Source organism: Euprymna scolopes, chromosome 25 (genome assembly GCF_053919585.1).
Source record: "Euprymna scolopes isolate OS-2025 chromosome 25, ASM5391958v1, whole genome shotgun sequence".
Taxonomy (NCBI): Eukaryota; Metazoa; Mollusca; class Cephalopoda; order Sepiida; family Sepiolidae; genus Euprymna; species Euprymna scolopes.
This window is the reverse complement of record NC_136506.1, coordinates 69854071-69877016: the sequence shown is the minus strand read 5'-3', so window position 1 is coordinate 69877016 and position 22946 is coordinate 69854071. Positions and strand designations below refer to the sequence as shown.

The 22946-nt window shown below is 36.1% G+C and overlaps 1 protein-coding gene across 1 annotated transcript in view; it reads right to left on the bottom strand.

Moving 5' to 3' along the window:
• LOC145247428 (BRCA1-associated RING domain protein 1-like) overlaps nucleotides 1-22946 on the bottom strand; it is a 129600-nt gene that overhangs the window by 97286 nt on the left and 9368 nt on the right. Inside the window, exon 2 of the mRNA XM_080109186.1 lies at nucleotides 6785-6970. Within this exon, the coding sequence (XP_079965312.1) occupies nucleotides 6785-6882 (98 nt within the window). The 5' untranslated portion in view covers nucleotides 6883-6970. The remainder of the gene's footprint in view (nucleotides 1-6784; nucleotides 6971-22946) is intronic.

Below are 22946 nucleotides of genomic sequence, written 5' to 3'. Positions count from 1 at the left end.
ATAGATATATATATATATATAGAGAGAGAGAGAGAGAGAGAGAGAGAGAGAGAGAGAGAGAGAGAGAGAGAGAGAGAGAGAGAGAGAGAGAGATAGTTAGATAGAAACCCAAGTGTAATTACATTTTTTGTTTCTATTTTAATTTGAGCAAACTTTCCAACATCTTTAATGGAGCTGGTAATTCTGATAAAACCCTTGTTTTTTTTGTTTTTTTTTGTTCTGCAATGCATATTTTTATGTCCTATGCAATCACATTTAAAGCATTCAATAGTTTTATAGAGGAATAATATTTTAATACTTTGAACAACAGTTTTAAAATTAAAATTCATTTTGATAGTATTTTAAGGTGTAAAAATCCTTTTTTAATCGCCCTCATTTACTTACTTCTCCAAAAGAGGCAAATTTCAAAAAGGAAAAGAATGTGGGGGGAAAAAAAAAAATGTGACGTTTTTGCCATTGCACCCATCGCCAAACCGAAAGTGACATAGATTTAAAATAATGCTAGTCAATTGAAAACAGGAGATGACTTTCGGAATTATTGGCGAAAAAAGCAACCCCCCCTTGTAGAAAAGTGCCTAGTTGAGAGTGATGTTTTTGGCCAATTTTTCGATATTTGTCTTACGAAGGGTCGAGCTTCAAAACGATAGCGATCTCGTGAAAATCCATCGCCTGTCAAAAGTTTTAGGCAGACATACAAACATACATACATTTAAACAGACAGGTGAGATTTATATTAAAGACTAACGGGGGGTACTCGGTGTTGCCCGGGTGTTTAGAGCGGTGTGTATTGGGGCAGTGGGGCTGGGGGTTGAACCTAGGGAGAGATATGGTCACGAAAGAGAAAGAAGAGGTTCACAAGAAAAGAGAAAATGAAAAGAATATAAAATAAGGGGACAGAGAAAGGAGTTTACGAGAGAAGAAAAAGAATAAGATAATGGGAAAGAGAAAGAAGAGGTTTAGAGGAAAAAAAAAAAAAAGTAGTCTTCAAATGACAGGAGGAGAAGAGGCCAGCTTTATAAAAACGATTGGCTTTTTAGAATCAGGGTCGTTTTTTTTACTGGCTGGCATCGTCCACATCGCTCTCGCTCCGCCTGGAGTGGGGGGTGGGGCAGAAACCCTCATAAAAGCTAAGTTGAAAAGCTCTTGTTCTTAGCAGGGAAATCAACTAGATGAACTTGAATTATACAACCTACATCATGAAGCTCGGATCAAAGAACTCGACTTTATACAAGTGTAAAATGATTTATAAATAATTATTTTGCTTGGTTTTTACGAAAATGAACCAGAGTTTTTTCTTTGTTTCTCGATTGCCGGCCTGAATGAAGATGCAGTTTATTTTAGGCATGCCCTGACACCAGATGATGAAAGAGATAGACTGGATCCAGCACGAAGCCAGAGTGACGGCCGAAATCAACAATGTTGCCCCACGGACTTAGGGTCATGCACATTTCGCGTGCCCTGAACAGCAGAGAGATATTTTCCAGTGACCAGTGAAAGTCTGGTCACCCTTGAGGAGTCCACCACTAGACAAGTAAGAATGTAGCCCTGCTGGGTTGCATCTATGGTCCTGCGAGCTGGGAGCAATGAACGCGGCCAAGAGTACATCACAAGTATGCTCCCGTGAACCAGGTTAGTGACAGATGCACCCTGCCCCCGGACAACAGAGGGTGTTAGTGTTATACTAATAGGTTTTTTTCCTTATTATTTTCACATTCTTTTCCTCCTTCACTGTCCAGGTCTATCTGCCTTACTACCACTGTTTTCCTCCATACACACCTACAAATACCCGGGCAACACCAGGCATCTCCACTAGTTATTATTAAAAGACTGTAGTTGCATGTATTTAATTCAACAGGTTGGTAGGATATGCTAATTATTTCCTAGTGAAAAAGTATTATGCTGGATGTGTCATTGATTTAGGGCATAATCTATTATACAAAAGGCACTTATCCAGCGAAAATTAAAAAACTACAAAACAAACAGCTACAAAGTGGATATATTCTTGATCAGCATTCCCCTGGATTAATATCTAAAATTTGGAGGATGGGGCTAGGTTTTGGCAGAGAAAACGTTTTTTAACCACTTTATGTACTTATTTGAAAGAAAATGTGGACTCCTACTTCAAGGAATGTATTATAAAAAGGAAAGTTGTCTATAGGTATCTCTGTGTGTCTATGTCCAGAATGAAGAAAAAAAGAGGGGATTGAGAAGGAGGAAAGAGAGGGGTAGAGAGATAAGTGTTTCAAAAGAAATAGGTTACATTTGCTCCAGGCAAGACTGGGAAACATTGCAAGTTACTCTAGCAATGATTAAAGCCCCCAACCCCCACCCTAATGATGTAAGATACAGGACTGTATCCATTGGTGATAATGTTATCTGCAAGGGCTGTCCCTTCCCATATAAGTAAGAATACTAGATAAGTGAAAATGATATTAGGATAAGGCGAGAATCGAACCCTGTAAGCAAGTGTTAAAGATAATAATGGAAAATGGGATGTCAGAAATTAAGTCTATTGTTAATTCTATTAGAAATAGTTAAATATTGTTTATGTCGGAAAAAAAAAAAAAGAAGTCAATTGTCCATTCTTTTAGAAATCTAGATATTAAATATGTCAATTAAAAGAATGGACAATGCAAATTTAAAATATATTGTTTAAAAATAGGTTAGATATTAGTATTGAGGATTCTTTTGTTTGCCAAAAGTGTGTTTGGACAAACATATGTAAAGCGACGTGATAATCAGTCATGTTTGAAAACCACACTTCTGACGTCATAAACAAAGGAGATTTCTCAATATAGGAATCTGAGGGTTCGGAGTGAGGGAGTTTATCAGACAGAGTTGAAAGTCAACAGCTGATGAGAGATAGTCAGTTGGAGAAGAGAGCCCCTTAGAAGTGAATGGTAGAACATTAGACGATGTAAATCCAAGTTTGAATTCCTGATGTCATCGACCAGCCGATGAGATGAATAAAGAAATCACCATTTATGTTTTGTAAATGTTGTCTCATGTCGTCATTCTTTACAACAGAAAAGGAAATGTGTTTTATCATCATCTTGTAAGAACTTTGTGTAAACCCTTCCAAGTTATGTGTCCTTCCCGCCATCATAAGTGAAGTATCTCCTCCTCACTATATGTGCATAAGAACTGTTGCAAAATATCTTCCAGTCTGTATTAATATTAAACCTCCAAGAATTGTCGCAGTCACCATGATTTATAAATGTCTTCCCAGAAAAATTGCCATTATCTGTTCAGAGTCCCCGTTAATATGTCCTCAATATGAGTCCCTGCTATATAACAATAATCCCAATTTGGGAGTGTACAAACATCCCTTTGTAACCATCATTCCAATGCCCACTCTCATTTGGTGTGTTTGCACCAATCAGGTTCACAATTATGCGTTGTCATTTACAAAATTTATGCCAATAAAAATAAACTAATCTACAAATACAAAACATATTTTAGATCTAGTCTGTTGTATGGCAGTGAAATCTGGCTGATGAGAGCAAGCAACCTATGAAAGATTGAAATGTTCGATCACTACCGTTCGTTAACAGCAGTTCATTAAGTGCTGTTGTTTATTTTCGCTGAAACATATCCTTTTTGCAGCAAGCTCTTTTCTGAAAAAGTCTTCATTGGTTCAGTCACATTCTTCGTCGTCATCCAAGTGATTTCATCAAAGTCATTAAACCAGTCCTTTCTCAGGGTTAGAAAAAAGACAATGCAGAGCTTAGCTGAAAACCTGACTCAGAACAGTAAAATATGATACCAGGCTGATCCTGGACCCTTGCCTCTACGGGGTTTGCCACTGGAATTGCGAACACTTACTTGACATTGCATTGGGTTGCTGTGCTTGAGCAGCATTCGTACAGGACACAGCAAATTCTGTGGGTAAATTTGATCTAACTACTCTAAGGTTAATGCTGAAACAAGTACAAGCAAATATGCAGAAGACATACAATTTTGGCACAAAAGGACCCAATCACAATTTTGATGTAAAATCATAGCAAGGACATAATGCATCAATAGCCAGCCAGCCCCTCCTCCTCAGTTTCAGCTATCAGACAACCAGGTGATCAGCCATTTCTCCTAAGCCTATGAACAATGTATCTAACCACTAACGCTTTCATGCGAGCAGAAGTCAGTTAGACAAGGAAACCCCTACTTATCGCGCTCTCAAAGTCACCTAGCAACAAGCAAACTCAAATATGGCAACGAAGAAGGCAAAGGCCACTATGTGGTTAATACAAAAAAGGTGAAAATGAAACAGTTTTAGCGGGAAAAGCAAGTAGCCAGAAGCTTCTCAAAAATTCATTCTATTCATAGCTGGTGCATAGAATCCTGCATCTTGTTAGCTAGGCTATAGTGTGAATCCATGGCATATCAACCTGCATGCCGTGCACTCAAGTTTATTCCTGCAGAGAGGATTGAAAAGAGTTTTCTTGTGCTGCGAATGAACCAAAATAGACATTGTGAAACATGTTTTGTTCCAGTCTAGGATATGGCGAAGGATTACAAAATCGCCTAAATACGACTTGATGCATTGGCTTGCATCATAAAGACAAGATAAAAATTAATTTGGAGCTTACACCAAGCGACTGAAGGATTTATAAAAAGGTTATAACAAATCGTTACCATGCCACCTAAAGACTGAAGATAATTCACTGAAGGAAAAGACCAAGCTGAACAGTTAAGTGAGAGAGAAAATACCAATACAAAATGAAAAAAAAAAAATAAAGCGGAGAAAGTGGGAAAATAAATGTGAGAAAGATTAAACAATCTCTGGACTATAATATCATCTTCCGACCATTCGGAAATCTTCAGGATTGGACAATATTTTTTTGTTTAATATTTTATTTTCTGATCGTTGATTGTTTCACCCAGCTAAGTACTTTACATTTTCTTTTACCCAACCCCAATCTACACCCCCTCCCTGTCTTAATAATGACATGCATGTATACATATTTTTGTTTGTTTGTTTTTTTGTTTGTTTGTTTTTTTTGAGTCGTTCACTCATAACATTGTAATTATGTATTTTTGTTCACCTTCGCTTTGATTGAGTTGTTTGGTGGAATTTCTTACTATAATAAAATTATCTCATATTTAACCATGCATCTTGTTCTCGCATCCATATGCATCACTTAGGGATACAATGAGGAGAGGTTATCTCGGACCAGACGTGTTACAAAGGTCATAAATCTTATGGCTGACATATCTATACATAAAGTAGTAGCATTCGTGTGTCTGTGTGTACAACCCTCCTACAGCCCACACCACTGAACCAATCATGATCAAACCTGGCATGATGATGGTTCCCCCACCTAGGGATAATGTACACCATTTATCAAGGTTACAGTCAAGGTCTATATATATATATATATATATATATATATATATATATATATATACTCTCCTACAGTCCACATCACTGGATCGATCATAACCAAACCTAACATGATGGTCCTCGACCTAGGGATCATGCACACCATTTTTCATGGTCAAAAAGTTCAGGTCATATTTAGTGCTGCTCTTCATAAACTCCTACACTTAGGGATAATGTGCACCAAGTTGGGGTTCACCACCATCCCAGGGGCTGCCACCATTGTGCTGATCAACTTCTTTGTGAATTGGAATTAGATCACCCTCTTCCACCCCTTCAACAAATCTTGATGAAATTTGACATAATAGTCGTCCCTAACATAAGCCAAAATTTATTGCACTGTATCTCTTAAGTTTGACCTTCCAAAATAACGCTGCCAAAAACAATGGAATGGATCATTAAGGATCCCTTTTTTTTTTTTTGAGATACATACAATTCGTTTGAAAAATTTAAGATAATACTTTTTCCCCCTTATAGATACACACTAAAGATGCCACCCATTATTATTCTTTGTAATTGTTTCAATCTTTATGTATAACAATATAAATGTCAACGTTACTATAACCTATTAGCTTTAAAGTTCATGGTTGGAGTTCAGTTACTTCAGGATGTAGTTAAAAAATTTTAAACACCTTAACTTTTTTTTAGTAATAGTTGCTCTTACAACATCCATTTACTACAAGTGTGCCCGTGAAGTGAGTACCTGGGCGTACAGCAAAATCCTGCACAAAGCGTGGCCATCTTTGTTAGTTTTATATATTTACTAGTTTGAGTGCCCGGCGTTGCCCGGGTGTTTAGAGGTGTTTGTTGAGAGGAAAAAAAAAAAAAAAAAAGCGGTAGCAGACAGGCAGGCTCGAACTCGTACCACGAAGGAGGAAAAGAATGAGAAAAAAAAAAAAAAAAAGTGACGTCTTTGTTATTTCGCCCATTGCCAAACCAGAAGTGACGTAGGTTTAAATAAAGGCTAGGCAATCAAAAAGAGGGGATGAATTTCGAAAATATCAGTGAAAAAAGCGACCCCTCCTTGCAGAAAAGTGTCCAGTGGAGGGTGAAGGAATTAATGTTTTGGCCAATTTTTTGATATTTGTCATCTGAAGGGTCGAGCTTCAAAATGATACCGATCTCGTGAACATCCATCGCCTCCGATGAAAGTTTTAGCCAGACATACAAACATACATTTAAATACACAGATGAGATTTATATTATAGATTTTATTCATGTGTTATGAGTAACATAGGGAGAACTTTCAATATGCAGAGTCAAAGATTCTGTACAGGGGACCATACCCTATTCTGGTCTCTCCCAGTTCCAAACAGTTTACGTAAAATCTAACAACCAAACTTTCTAATAGATATGCATGTTAGTTAAGTAAAATTAAACTTTAACAATAAACAAATAAATACATACCATGCACAACACTTTAACTCATTTTCCAATTCTTGTAGTGCAATCCGAGTATTGGGTAGTAATAATACCGATGTTGAATCCTTCATTTCTTCTTCCATGATTATTTTTGAGATCCAGATGTAAAATGAAACTTCGATGTTGTGAGAATTAATGTAAAAAGTTGTCCATTTCACCACTTGTTCCTTTCTGCAAAAAAAAAAAAAAAGATGATTAACAGATTTGGATCATTTGGATTGCTATTCTCACCTCGGATGCTATTCTCACTGCCTTCAACAGATGCATTTTTTCAAACTTGGGAACTTATACAGAATTTTGAACTGAACGCTATGGGGAAAAAATTGTCCTCGTTCCATCAACCATGATTGGTAAAAAGTGTTAAATAATTGGAATTCTATTCTTAGTTAGAATTGCAGGCTATTTTGAAGTGGTTAGCTCTGAGAGAAGCTGCCATTTTTTTAGTGATTAGTTTTGTCTACCTTGTTAAAGAGTCAAATTATTCCACTGTGCAAAAGTATGATATAAAAAGCAATTTCATCAGCAATAGGAAGTAATTTTCTCGTTTATTAGGTGTTCAAGAAAAATTATTAATTTTCTTTGATTTTTATGGATTTCGATCTTTTTTTAAAAATTATTTTCCAAATATTTGGAATTATGATAAAAAATTAACACTTTTCAGCAACTTCAAAACAATCCTGCCATAAGCCTACTAAAAATCCTAAGTCCTGGTGGCAACAACCCCTAAAAAAAGATACTAGTTTGTATAAAGCTACTTAATTTTTTTTTCTTCTTTTTAACTTTTATTCATCCCAAACAAGGCAGACTACCACCAACATGTAAGAAGTTACTGTGAATTAGGGACCATATATACAAGAGCAATCTAAGTGCAAAGTTGTGCAGCAAGATATTTGTTCACATTGCATTTAAATTTCTGCATTTTGGTACAGTCATGAAAACAAGGAGCAGGGAGCAAATTCTAATGGCTGGCAGTTCAAGGCAAAAACCTATTTGAATATTTTCCAACATTTAGAGATCTCTATAGTAAAAGGGTGGGATTTAGCTGATTGTCCAGTTGGTTGAGTGTATTTATATTGAGGGGGCACTAGAGTAGTTCCAACTCATGTTATTTGTGAATGTTTGGCCAATGAGTTGAAGGTTGAAATCATAGATATAGGTGCTATTAGCCATGGTAATCGATGGTCTAAAAAGGTTTCTTATAATTGTTAAAGAAAAGGAGTTTTGTTTTAGTAGCATTAAATTCTCTCCTCTGATCTTGAATATGTGGTACAATGGGGAAAGAGGTGGCTGGTTAGTTTTATGCATCTAAAACCAAGCTTCTATCTTTACAACATCAACGCTCTGATGCCCATTTGATATCAATTGAAATGAATAGCTGTTGTCTTAGGAGAAGTTTAACGTTTTGGCAAGCTTCTGGGCTTGATCTTTACTCCCGATCTGAAATGGAACACATCATATCCATTGCCAAGGTTGCTGAAAAAACGGTAAGATCCTTCTACCGCTCCAGTAGAAATCTCGCTCCTGATGCAATTCTCTACCTATATAAAAGCCAGGTACAGCTAATGATAGAGTACAGTTTCCACATCTGGGCAGGAGCTGCTAGAAGCAGCTTATCCTGCCTTGACAGAGTTTGTAGCTTAGTGGGGGATGCCCTTTTCTCTTACCGACAACCTCTTTCCCACAGAAGAGACATTGCGAGCCTGTCTCTGCTTTATCATTATTTTCATGGCAAGTGCTCAGCTGAACTTCAATCTATGTCCCCTCTTCCTCGTCAAACTTTCACGAAAAACACTCGTTTAGCCAAAACCACTATCAATAATTTCCCACACTCTTTATCTGTGCCTAAATCTAAATATAGATGTATGGAGACTAAAGCCGCTTTCAGGACTGCCAGCAACCACTGTAAGAAAGTAATAAAGAACGTTAGAGTTGTATGCTCAGTCCATCAAGTCCAAAGTAGCTGAGCAGCGGCTTGGTTCTCACCAGTTTTGGCAAATAGCAAACAGAATCCTGAACAGAAGCATGTGTTCTATCCCAACTATCATCAAACCCCTGAGGTAATCTTGTCAGCATCAGACAAAGCCAAACTCTTTGCCAAGAACTTTGCACCTAATTATACCCTTTGTGACCAAGGCTGCCAACCCCCAATATTTCCTCTTGTATCAGAAAGCACACTATGTGACATACAAATATCTGTATGTGATGTTGCCAAGCTAATCAAAAACCTTGATTCCAGTAAAGCAACCGGCCCTGACGGTATTCTAATTATAGTACTCAAAAAAAAAAAAAAAACTTCAACCAGAACTAGCGTCCATACTTACAAAACTGTTTAAATGTTGTCTTAAGGAGAATTGCTTCCCATCACCCTGGAAAATCTCATCAGTATGCCCTGTATTTAAGAATTCAGGTGATTGCTCATCCCCCCCCCTCTCAGTACAGACCAATAAGGCTCCTGTGCGTCATAAGTTGCTGAAATCTATTAAATAGAGAAGTAATCAACCATCTCAGCAAAAATAACCTTCTTAGTGACACACAATATGGTTTCCGTTCTGCTAGATCTACAGTAGATGTGCTTACAGTTATATCTTATAGGATTAGCGAATCTCTCGACGGAGTCAACCTTTCTAGGGCAATTGCTCTTGACATATCAAAGGACTTTGATAGGGTATGGCATAAAGGTTTACTTCACGAGATCTCCAGCTATGGTATAGCTGGAAATGTCTTCTCAATTATTAAATCTGGGCTTAACCTTTACTCCTGATCTTAAATGGAACATATACATCAAATCTGTTGCCAAGGCCATTGGAAAAATGGTGGGATCCTTCTATCGATCCAGTAGATATCTCACTGCTGATGCAATTCTCTATCTATATAAGAGCCAGGTACATCCAAGGATGGGGTACTGTTGCCACATCTGGGCAGGAGCTGCTAGAAAGGACTTGACCTGCCTTGATACAGTTCAAAACAGACTTTGTAGCCTCATAGGAGATGTCCTTTTCTCTTCCCTGCAACCTCTATCTCACAGAAGAGATGTTGTGAGTTTGCTTTATCATTTTCATGACAAGTGCTCGACTGAGCTTCAATCTATGGTCCTCCCCCCCTCGCCAAACTTTCACAAGAAACACTCGTCTAGCTGAAAACACTATCAATAATTCCCCCCATTCTTTATCTGTGCCTAAACCTAAATGTAGATTCCATGAACTGCACGCCTGTGGAATTATCTTCCGTTTTCCTGCTTTCCAGCTGACTACAATATGGTTGACTTCAAGTCCAACGTAAACAAGTTCTTGATGAGTTGTTCCACTTAAGTTAATTCTTAATCCTTATCCTCGAGTGGTCTCTGGCCTTGATAAGTGATTATGCCTATGTAAAAAAAAAAAGAAAAAAAAAAGAAGATTCCATAAACAAAGCTCCTTTCTTAGAACTGCACACCTGTGGAACTTTCTTCCGTTTGTCTGCTTTACAGTTGACTACAATATGGTCGTCTTCAAGTCCAACATAAACAAGTTCTTGATGAACCGTCCCCCTAAGTAATCCAATTTACCAAATTTCCACTACTTATGATTATTACGCTATAATCCTATTGACTAATGTATACCCATTAACCCCTATCTTCGAGTGGCCTCTGGGCATTCATAAGTGGTGATTCCTATGTAAAAAAAAAAAAAATAAATAAATAAAAAAATAAGAAAAGAAAGTTGCATCTATTTATGTCCCTATTCCACTGAAGGCCATTTTCTAAGGATTCAGTTACTGAAGGCCATTTTCTAAGGATTCAGTTACTGTTTTGGACATGTGCACATTCATTTTGCAATAGAGTAAACTCATCAGTAGGGCTATGACAACAGCATATTTTTTTCATTGTTTTGACTCTTGTGTGTGTATCTGTTGATATCTTATATGCTTTTATACAGAGTGATGTGCCGTGGTTCTCAGTTGATCAACTGTGTCTAACTGTAAGATATATACTCGAGAATCAAAACAATGAAAAGCATATGTTTTTGTCATAACCCTAGTCATCAGCAAATATACTCATATCTGAAACAATTTAATCAAAGAGGTTATTTATGAAAATCAGAAACAATAAAGGTTCATGGATCAGCTCCTGGAGTACACCTATACTAATAGCATGTTGTCTGGATATACAGCCATCAAGGACAACTTGGATCTTTCTCTTGGCGAGGAAGAATTTGATCATGTTAAATATTCATCCAGTAATACCATACAAATTAATTTTCATAAGATCATAAGTTGTTAAAAGCTATAAATATATCAAGTTCCACTGCCCTAGTTTCACCTGCCTTGTCCAATGTATGGTATATGTGTTCAGAGATGATTACTAGGATATTCGCAGTAGAATGTGTTTGCCTAAGTCCATACTTAGCAGTGGTGGACTATCGCTAGATTGATTAACGGTTCAAAGATTTTGGTGATGAGTGGGAAAAGACTGATAGAGCAATAATTTTAAACGTCAGTCCTGTCATAAGAATTCTTGAACACTGGTACCACAGAGGCAACTTTCCAGCTACAAGGGAAGCAAGATTCTGCATTCAATATGTTGTAGACTTTAGAGACAGAAGCCAGCTCAGTAGAGCATTTTTTTATTACTATTACAGGGATAAGATCAGACCCACATGCTTTAGAGGTGTCAAGATGTTTTATAAATATCCCAGGATATATAACCATGAGATGAAGTGATAAGCAGATCATCAAATCTAGTTTCTGTCTATGATGAGAAATTTAAGGAATGGTTTTCAGGGTCAATCAAACTGCACAGCAAGTAGTTCAGCCTTCTTAGTTATCATGAAACGATATTGTGATTGAATAGCAGGGGGATTAGTGAATTTTCATTATTCATCAGCCTATTATAGATTTTCCAGAAATTGCGAGTTCCTAATTTCTGTGACTCCATACATTTCATGACATCTCGGTACAGCTGTAACAATCTTACAATTTCTTGCTACTATAAATTTCTGTCCATTTGTTGTAACAATAAAAATTTATGGCAGGCTCTTTCTGAACAAATTGTTTCAAGATGGCCTATAATGTGCATTGAACGTTCAACTACCAGAAGGTCACCTAGAACTTATTAAATCAACAGCTTTATTGCATCACATGTCCAATGCTAGAATTGTAATCCAAATAATCATTATCAATCATTATCTAAAATAATTTAGTAACAAAATAATCACAAATGACTAATTTGATCAGACTGAATTTAAAATAATTTCAAAATCTTTGAAAAAAATAGACTGTTTTCAACTTAATATATTTCTAAATTGCATAAAATAAAATTAGAATTGTACTTTGAAGATTTTAACAGATTGAAGGTTGGATAGTCGACTTAATAAAAAAATTAAAAAATTACCATTTATTCGATAGTTCAAGCAAAAAATTAGTTTTTTATTGTAATGTTAACTAATTCTTGTTGAGCCATCCTCTTAATCAAATTTTCATCTTCACAGCGTCGTTTCACAATACACCTGACTAATCCACACAGGGGTTATTCCAGCCCAATTCATCCAGCCCCGACACACCCCCTCTTGGATTTTTTTCATATTTACACCATACAAACTTTGGGTTAAAACTAAGAGAAATCTGCAATTTCAGCCCAGTTGGATTTCAGGAACATATTTTTTTTCACAGTTGGTTTCGGCCTGGAAATCAAAAATTGCTATCTCATGACGTAGAATTTTCGACCCCCGGCGTTTTACAAAATTTGCATTTTTGTTGCAAAAAATAAAGCTCTGGAGCTAAATATTCACACATATAAGGTTTTGAGGGCAAGGAATCCAAAAATCATGGTTAGAAAGATGGCAAATGAGAGGAAGTACCTTATTTTTACCATTTTAGGTGGTGCCGCAGCACTTTTTTAGAGCTTGTTTGGGGCGATATTTTATTGAGAAAAAAACATAACTGTGGTGCTTTGCCAGACTTCTCCTTTGGATTTTTAAAGTGACAATGGGTTGGAAATTACAAAAATCAAATAAAACCTTTCGGCATATTTGACATTTCCAGACACTAAAGCCTCAAAATTGGCATTTTTATAAAAATTTAAGGATTTTTTGGTGAATTTGGCAACAACCTAATCTTAAGTTATGATCAATATCTAGAGCTGAAAAAAGACTTGGATCGACCCATTATAGCCCATTTTCATAATATAATGTCAAATTACATCATATAAAAGGATATGGACCCCTACTTCACAGTCAAAATGGACAAAAAATACCCATACCCTCAGATTTGGCTGTAATTTGCTGTGCAGATAGACAATATAGAAACTAAGAAATCCTGAAAATTTGAGCATCTAATTCCAAGCGGTTTCCGATTTAGAGCATTTTTTGTTTTCGTTTTTGCTGCATAATGTGGCGCCCGGGATAAATTTTGTGATGTCATTTCTTTGAATATTTTCTGATTGAAAGATCCTATGGCTCTGAAAATTTGCACAGGTAAGTATTTTGACCCAAGGAATCCAAAAATGGCATCAGATTTGCTAAAAAGTGAATCCTTATAGAGATATTAAGGGTTTTTGGATTTTTTACCCACATGCCCCAAAATCCAATAAAAAAGGGTGTGGCTGATATGGTAATGCATTTTTTTTTTCATATATTTTTTCTAGACACAATAAATTACCGCTGGACCAAAAATGTTAAAAAGTTCTTGTTCCGTTCACTCACAGTTTCTGTTGAAAGTCAGGTCTATTTTCGATGATAATGAAAAATATTCCCTTCCCTATTAGATGTAATAATTAATTTAGACATTTGCTAAACTGACATCATACCTTAATTTTGGAATAAATTTGCAAGTAAGCCAGATACTAAAAAGTTCTGATAACAATTTCAACAATTTCACAGGCCTACAGTCTTCAAAATTAATTGATAAGGGTTGAAAACACCAAGTTATGATAAAAGTATGCTATTTTTTTAATAAGAAACTACTAATAGGATGGTAAAAATCTTAAACTTTTAGTACTATCTCAATCCAACAATTTTTATTAGAAAACTTCTTCAGAAACATTTTAACCCTCAAAATACCACAGTATTTTGATCCAACTTTTAAAACTTTCGTCTATATCTTTCTGAAAATGCGATTTTTTGCTCAGATCTTCCAGCTTCCTGAATATTTTTAACCTATCATATAGTGTCAAAAAATCATAAATTTACAAAATAATTTTTTTCAGGGATGTCCTTGAGAGTAACCCCTATAAAATTCTTAAGAAATTCCAAAATAATAAAAGTGACCTGATCTAAATGAAATGATCTAAATTATTAGCCTAATTTCCAATTTCAAAAACGATTCTGAAAAAAAAATGTTAAACTTTTCCATAGCTGGTACTAAAAGATAAAATGAGGAATATTTATTTTTAAGCTACCAGTACAAATAAAACCTAATAACAGATATATGATGTGGATTTATTTTAGCTGTGTAGGAAAAAACAACAACCATAAAACATGACCTTTTGATTTCTATCCAGTCCTTCAGCATTGACAAATCTAACAAGAAGGTGCTAAAAGGTCTTAACTTTGGTTTTTAAGCTGCTGGCTATTTATTGGTTGAGGCTGCTCCCTGTTTACTGGTTTGTAAAACCAAATTCTCAATATATAACAGGGGGATGGGTGAAGATAAAAAGCAATAAAAATTAATTTTACTGAATTGAATTGAAATTTCGTCAGTCACCATAAAAATGTAAGTTATATTTTAATCTAAATGTAGAATTTAAGTAGATATTTTTTACTATATAAAACTACTATTTATATTATTATTATTATTATTATTAATAATTTATTTTAAAATAAGTTTTCAGTAAAATTCTCTCTCATAAACAAGAGTGGTATTCTAACATTTTATTTTAAAAGATTACACATGAACACACTGAAAAAACTTGACAAAGAAATATATCAATTCTTTTAGAATTTATTCACATGTAAATTTAATTTAAAATAAGCCCTGTATTTCTTAGTTATTTAAGTATTTTCGGATAGTTAATAAAATAAATTTGGTATGTATGCAGAATATAAGCCGTGCTGAAATAATGTTATTTAGAAATTCATTTTTTTTTTTTAAATGAGGAGGAGATGACATTTTATAACTTTTCTTCTTCCACCTAACAATTAAATAAACAAAAATGTTGTAAATTAAACTTGATCTTATCAAAAAATATCATGGTCCGCATTCTGCATGAGCACCAATAAATTTGTTATCGGAAATAAATTCTGGGCATTTTTGAGAATTATTCATTTATTTTGCAAGATGTGGCTTAAAGATTCCACTGGAATAAAAATCAAGCTACATTGCATCCATTCATCTGCTACTATAGAAATATAAGTGACCGTGAGCATATTAATTTGTAATAATATCTGGAAAAAAAATTGTTAATTGCTTTAAAAGTAAGAATGGTCATGGTATGGGAAATCAATTTTATGTTAAATTTAAATGCAAAACTCATCTCTCAATCTGCATGCTAAAATAATTATTGTTTTGGTTATGAAGGTCAGGTTATTATAATTTTTTATAAGTTTCCCATTAGTTTTTGATTTTGATGGTGATTAAAGCCTAAAGTTATTCTCCAAAACACATGTATTTTTACAAAAAAAAAAGTTATAATGAAAATGTTTACGAAAATTCTAAAACTTTGAAATTTAGCTATATTTTTGATTTTTCATATCTTTCTTCATAACTTTTTTTTCATGTGTGAAAATACATTTTTTTTTCTTTTGAAGATTATTTTAGACTTTAATCTTTCGAACACAATCAAAAACTACTCGGGGGCTTATAAAAGAAATTATGATAAGCGGGCTGTCATAACTGCACCCCATCAGTTTTTAGCGGCTAGGACGCATTTTGTCAACTTTGCCGTTTGTTTTGTCTTTCCGCGAAAGATAAGCGAACACAATAAAAATGCCAGAATTATATTCACTAAATTAACTATTAAAAACCCTGTTACATCCACATCGCATATACTTTTTATCTTTTGTTAATTTTATTAAATTTCATTATTCGTATTACCATCAGGACTTAAGGTTAGGAGGAAAGGGACGTGGTTTTACTGATTTTATGAAGTTTTATCAGTAACATTAACATGGCCAAGATTAAACAAACTTGGTAAGATGTTCTTTTTCACATCTTTTGCCTTGTCATAGAGGACAAAAGCATAAAATAAATAAATTATAAAAAAGGCACGTTTTATATTCTACGTTTGATTTAATTGACAATAAAGTTGATATTATTTTTCTTGAAAACCATTTTTTTTATAAACTTGTAAATAAACTGCATTTTCTAAAGGTTAAGAACGAATTTTCATGAAGTTTCAATTTCTGTTTTGTTTATTTTATGCAAGTAAATTAAATTTACACCTTATTTTGATGTTATTATGATCTAAAGTTTATTTTTACTAATAGTTTAAAAACAATAAATATTTATCAGTACCAGCAGTGGAAAATTAAGTTTAAAATGATATTAAAAGAATTGTTTTTGGAATCAGAAATTAGGTTAAAATTTTTCTGATTCCAATATCTCAAAAAGTTCTGATTCAGTTGAGTATTGCATATTCTGCTCATTGTGAATTATTATTTCGCATCTTTCTTCCAGAGCAATAAATTAAGAATGTCTTCTGAACCAAGGAAACGAGAGGGAGGAGATACATCATTGATGACAAGTGCTCCTCAATGTTCTTTTGGATTACTAATGAAGAGTGCATGTCACCGCAATCTGAAGCCATCTTCAACACCAATAACTGCATTAGAGCATGATGTAAGAACTGTGCTCAAATTAAGAGCTGGTGTCACACTCACTGATGAAACCGTTGCTAACATTTGCAGGTATCACGAATTTCATTTGGGGCATTACTTTGAGAAAAAATATACAAAGTGCTGCAACATCTTTTTGAAGCACAAAAGAAAGGTAAAGGGTGATCGTGCTATCAAGTTAGACATGGCTGAGATGCTAAAGCAGAAGGGCTACCATGTTGTTCCTGGCTGGAAGCTTTGCCGTCACTGTGAAGTAGCTGCCAAGAAGTTAGAAGATACAAGTGAAACAGAAGGAAGTGACAACCAAGACCTTGAAAATGAGTCGCAAATTGAACAAAAGAGAGAGAAACTGAATGACAGTCTAATGATGTTTGATATATCCCCTATAAAAACCGGTAGAATGCAGAAGCACACAAAAATCAATATTGTCAGAGAGAAATTAGAAAGAAACTATGAAATGCAAGTAGAGGCAGCTGCCAAAGTCCTTAACATCTCTAGCCCTGAATTAGGAAGCCCTATTAGCAGCCAAACGAGTCAAACGGATTTAGTGGCAAAGGCAAAAGATTATGATTGTTTGTTGGATGCAATGAAGGACAAACTTGAGAATAAAGAAATGAAAACCAGTGAGAGGATCCAGTTGATGACTTTAGCTCCGGAAAGTTGGTCTCGAAAAGAGGTGTCTGAATATTTCAATGTCTCTGAATATATAGTACGTGAAGCACGGCAACTGAAAAAGGATCGAGGTATTCTTTCATTGCCACAGAAAAAGAAGGGGAGAGGTCTCTCAAAAGAGGTTATCAATTCTGTCTTGGCTTTCTATGAGGACAATGAATTTTCACGGTTAATGCCTGGAGGGAAAGATTTTGTGAGCATTGGTAATAAAGTTCATGTCCAGAAACGGCTCCTATTATGCAATCTTAAGGAGCTTTATGTAGCTTACAAAGAAAGCTATCCTGAACACAAAATAGGTCTTTCAAAGTTCTGTGAGCTCCGTCCAAAATGGTGCGTCACCGTCTTGACATCAGGTTCTCATTCAGTTTGTGTTTGCACCCACCATCAAAATACCAAATTGCTTGTTGACTGCTTTGTTTCAACTGTCAAGACTCAGCTCAGAAGGAAAGCTGAAGAATCCAGAGATGAGAGTGCTGCTAATGTACCAACTGAAAATCCCAATTTTAATATCACTTACAAAGATTTGATGGCCTTGGTAGTTTGCGACACCAATAGTCTTGAATGTATGGTCCACCGTTGTCCTAAATGCCCAGGTTTCCCTGCTCTAGAGAAGTATATCAGAGATAAATTTACTGAATTGGAAATTGACAGTGAGATGTCATATAGTCAGTGGGAGAGTGTGGATAGGACAATGCTACGGACACAGATGGCTGATGTAGATTACTTCATAGAGATATTGGTATACAATGTTGATAATCTAACGACCCATTCCTTCACAGCAAAGAGCCAAGCGCAGTATCTAAAAAAGAGAAGAGAAGAAATAACTGAGACCGAATGTATACTTCTCTTGGACTTTGCGGAAAATTATCACTACGTGGTGCAAGATGAGATCCAGGGATATCACTGGAACAAAGACCAGTGTACCATACATCCAGTGGTGATTTATTACAAAGATAACAATGGTAAACTTCAACAGATCTCATTATGCATCATTTCAGATGACCTTGAGCATGACACCTGTTTTGTGCATGAACTGCAAAGAATGGTGATGTTGTACATCAAAGAGAAATTTCCCTGGATCAAGAGTGTAGAGTACTTCAGCGATGGCTGTGCTGCCCAATATAAAAACTTCAAAGCATTTATTAACCTTTGCCATCACTCATCAGATTTTGGAATTGATGCAACTTGGGCATTTTTTGCAACTAGCCATGGCAAATCACCCTGTGATGGAATTGGTGGGGCTGTCAAACGCAAAGTTCTCCGTGCCAGCTTGCAAAGGCCAATAAAAGACCAAATACTCACTTTTCATGCTGTTGCAGACTTTTGCAGATCATCGATCACTGGTATCATGTTTCTAAAGATCGACAAAGAAGACATGGTTTCAGTTCGAGAGAAACTTCAAATGAGATATAAACTGGGAGATACTGTGCCTGGTACAAGGAGCTGTCACTATTTCAAACCAACTTCTCAGTTTACTATTCAGGGCAAGCAACTGAGTGCTGACACAACGATCTTTATCGACCATTCTTTCCTGGACATGCCTACGCCGCTAGATGAAACTCTGGAGTTGCTCAAATGCAATGACTACATTACTTGCATTTTTGATGGGTATTGGTGGTTAGCATTGATTGAGAGTGTCAACAGGGAAGAGAAAGATCTTACTTGCAAATTCCTGCATCCACATGGACCATCACATCAATTCCACTGGCCAACTAATAGGGATAGAGGCTATATTCCACTAAGCAAGGTCGTTATGAGAGTGCAGACCCCAAGTATTTCAGTGAATGGTAGAACATATTTCATCACCAAGGAGGAGAAAAATAAGACTCAGAACTATTTTGACAGATTAAGTCGATAGTTGGAGTTATAACAAATGTCTGTTTTATATTTGTTTGACAGTTTTTCTTATGATAAACTAGATTATGCATCAGTCTTTTATTTTCGACTATTTTTTTGTCCATTTTGACTGTGAAGTAGGGGTCCATATCCTTTTATATGATGTAATTTGACATTATATTATGAAAATGGGCTATAATGAGCCGATCCAAGTCTTTTTTCAGCTCTAGATATTGATCATAACTTAAGATTAGATTGTTGCCAAATTCACCAAAAAATCCTTAAATTTTTATAAAAATGCCAATTTTGAGGCTTTAGTGTCTGGAAATGTCAAATATGCCGAAAGGTTTTATTTGATTTTTGTAATTTCCAACCCATTGTCACTTTAAAAATCCAAAGGAGAAGTCTGGCAAAGCACCACAGTTATGTTTTTTTCTCAATAAAATATCGCCCCAAACAAGCTCTAAAAAAGTGCTGCGGCACCACCTAAAATGGTAAAAATAAGGTACTTCCTCTCATTTGCCATCTTTCTAACCATGATTTTTGGATTCCTTGCCCTCAAAACCTTATATGTGTGAATATTTAGCTCCAGAGCTTTATTTTTTGCAACAAAAATGCAAATTTTGTAAAACGCCGGGAGTCGAAAATTCTACGTCATGAGATAGCAATTTTTGATTTCCAGGCCGAAACCAACTGTGAAAAAAAATATGTTCCTGAAATCCAACTGGGCTGAAATTGCAGATTTCTCTTAGTTTTAACCCAAAGTTTGTATGGTGTAAATATGAAAAAAATCCAAGAGGGGGTGTGTCGGGGCTGGATGAATTGGGCTGGAATAACCCACAGGGTTTTGGACAAATTTATCTTTAGTTGACCTTTGACGACAAACTATTTTCGTCTACTAGTCAAACCTATATGATTTTTGAAATATGACATCTTCATTTTGTGACAAGTCACATACATCATAAAGACTTTTCTGTATTTTTTTAAGTGTAATTCTAAATATGCACTGAATTTTAATGTTAGGTTGAGACTTGAAATTTGAATTTCTTCAAATGTTTTTTTAAACAGCATTTGTAAAAAAAACAAAAAAAAAAAAAAAACCAAAAGAAAATTGTTTAAATAATTTAATTTTGCTCATTTAAAAAAAAAAAAATGCTGAAAAATCATTTTTCACTCAGAAAGAAGATTAAAAGATTGTCAGTGACAAGAAAAAAAAACACACAATTGCCAACAGATGAGGGCTTTAGTATCACTAGTTGCCTCTTGGGTGAGGGTGAGAGAGGGGGAAAAAAAAAAAAAAAAAAAAAAAAAAAAAAATCCCTTGCAATGTAAAGCCCTGCTCCATCCTTGAGTGGCCTTTTGGCCTTGATAAGTGGGGACTTATTATTACAACAAAAGATGGCATTATTGTAGATTTGTACCCTCATTAAAACTAAAATGGAATTTTACTTTTAATAATCTTTCAGAATATGCATCCATTCAGGCAGATCTTTGTAATATCAAGGTTATGTAAAATAAAAACTTGAGTTTTCGACCAGAAGAGTTTTCGACCAGAACAAACAAAATATAAAAATAAAAATTTTCCTTTTAACTATTATGCAGTATAATTAACAAGAAAAAAAGGGGGATGAAATATATATTTTTCAACAAATAACTTACCAAAAGCCAAAATAATTTAACCTTCTATCGATCTGCAGAGCATTTTAGGTTTGAGACTTTTTAAGCATTCGTCCAAGATTTTTGTTAAATTAGAATGCTGAACACCTGACAGTTTCAACATGATGCTATACTTTTTTAATGTGAAGCCTTGATGTTGTACATTTAACAACTGAAGATCAAACAAAAATAAAACTAATTACTGTCACTGGCCTATATATTCATATTAGTTTATTTCTGCCACTGGTAATTGCAGCGCCGACAGAAAGAGCGAGAGGGGAAAAATTGCCGCGCCCACGCAGAGTGCGAGAGGGGGAAAAATTGCCATGCCCACGCAGAGTGCGAGAGGGGGAAAAATTGCCGCGCCCACGCAGAGAGCGAGAGCGGGAAAAATTGCCGCGCCCACGCAGAGAGCGAGAGGGGGAAAAATTGCCGCGCCCACGCAGAGAGCGAGAGGGGGAAAATTGCCGCGCCCACGCAGAGAGCGAGAGGGGGAAAAATTGCCGCGCCCACGCAGAGAGCGAGAGGGGAAAAATTGCCACCTCGACGGAAAGAGCGAGACAAGAAAAATTGCTACCTCGACGGAAAGAGCGAGACAAGAAAAATTGCTACCTCGACGGAAAGAGCGAGACAAGAAAAATTGCTACCTCGACGGAAAGAGCGAGAGAAGAAAAATTACCACCTCGACGGAAAGAGCGAGAGAAGAAAAACTGCTACCTCGACGGAAAGAGCGAGAGAAGAAAAATTGCTACCTCGACGGAAAGAGCGAGAGAAGAAAAATTGCTACCTCGACGGAAAGAGCGAGAGGAGAAAAATTGCTACCTCGACGGAAAGAGCGAGAGGAGAAAAATTGCTACCTCGACGGAAAGAGCGAGAGGAGAAAAATTGCTACCCTGATGGAAAGAGCGAGAGGAGAAAAATTGCTACCTCGACGGAAAGAGCGAGAGGAGAAAAATTGCTACCTCGACGGAAAGAGCGAGAGGAGAAAACTGCTACCTCGACGGAAAGAGCGAGAGGAGAAAACTGCTACCTCGACGGAAAGAGCGAGAGAGGGAAAAATTGCTACCCCAACGGAAAGAGCAAGAGGGAAAAATGGCCACGTCGACGGAAAGAGCGAGAGAAGAAAAATTGCTACCTCGACGGAAAGAGCGAGAGAAGAAAAATTGCTACCTCGACAGAAAGAGCGAGAGAAGAAAAATTGCTACCTCGACAGAAAGAGCGAGAGAAGAAAAATTACCACCTCGACGGAAAGAGCGAGAGAAGAAAAATTGCTACCTCGACGGAAAGAGCGAGAGAAGAAAAACTGCTACCTCGACGGAAAGAGCGAGAGAAGAAAAATTGCTACCTCGACGGAAAGAGCGAGAGAAGAAAAATTGCTACCTCGACGGAAAGAGCGAGAGGAGAAAAATTGCTACCTCGACGGAAAGAGCGAGAGAAGAAAAATTGCTACCTCGACGGAAAGAGCGAGAGGAGAAAAATTGCTACCTCGACGGAAAGAGCGAGAGGAGAAAAATTGCTACCTCGACGGAAAGAGCGAGAGGAGAAAAATTGCTACCCTGATGGAAAGAGCGAGAGGAGAAAAATTGCTACCTCGACGGAAAGAGCGAGAGGAGAAAAATTGCTACCTCGACGGAAAGAGCGAGAGGAGAAAACTGCTACCTCGACGGAAAGAGCGAGAGGAGAAAACTGCTACCTCGACGGAAAGAGCGAGAGAGGGAAAAATTGCTACCCCAACGGAAAGAGCAAGAGGGAAAAATGGCCACGTCGACGGAAAGAGCGAGAGGAGAAAAATTATGTTGGCAGAAAGAGCGAGAGGAGAGAAATTACGTTAATGGAAAGGGCCAGCAGATAAAAATTACATCGACGAAAAGAGTGAAAGGGGAAAAAATTGCCTCCTCAACAGAAAAAAGCAAGAGGGGGAAAAAATTGCCTTCCCGATGGAAAGAACAAGATAGTAAATTGCTTCCCCAATGTAGTCATAACTTTCTTATTTTTAGTCAGATTTAAAAAATTTTAAAAGATTTGTTCCATCAATTAATTTTTTCCATATATGCTATTATTGAGATTTTAAGCAATTTGAATTTTTTTGTGTATGGTTAATACAAGTCAGGTCGGGTGTTAACAAGCTGTGCTTGTTAGCCCGTTTTGATTGTAGAGCAAACTAATGCATTTCAGATTCATTTGGACATTGTTACTAGTAGTGCTTGAATGTGGGAACAAGTCAATCTTTGAGAAAT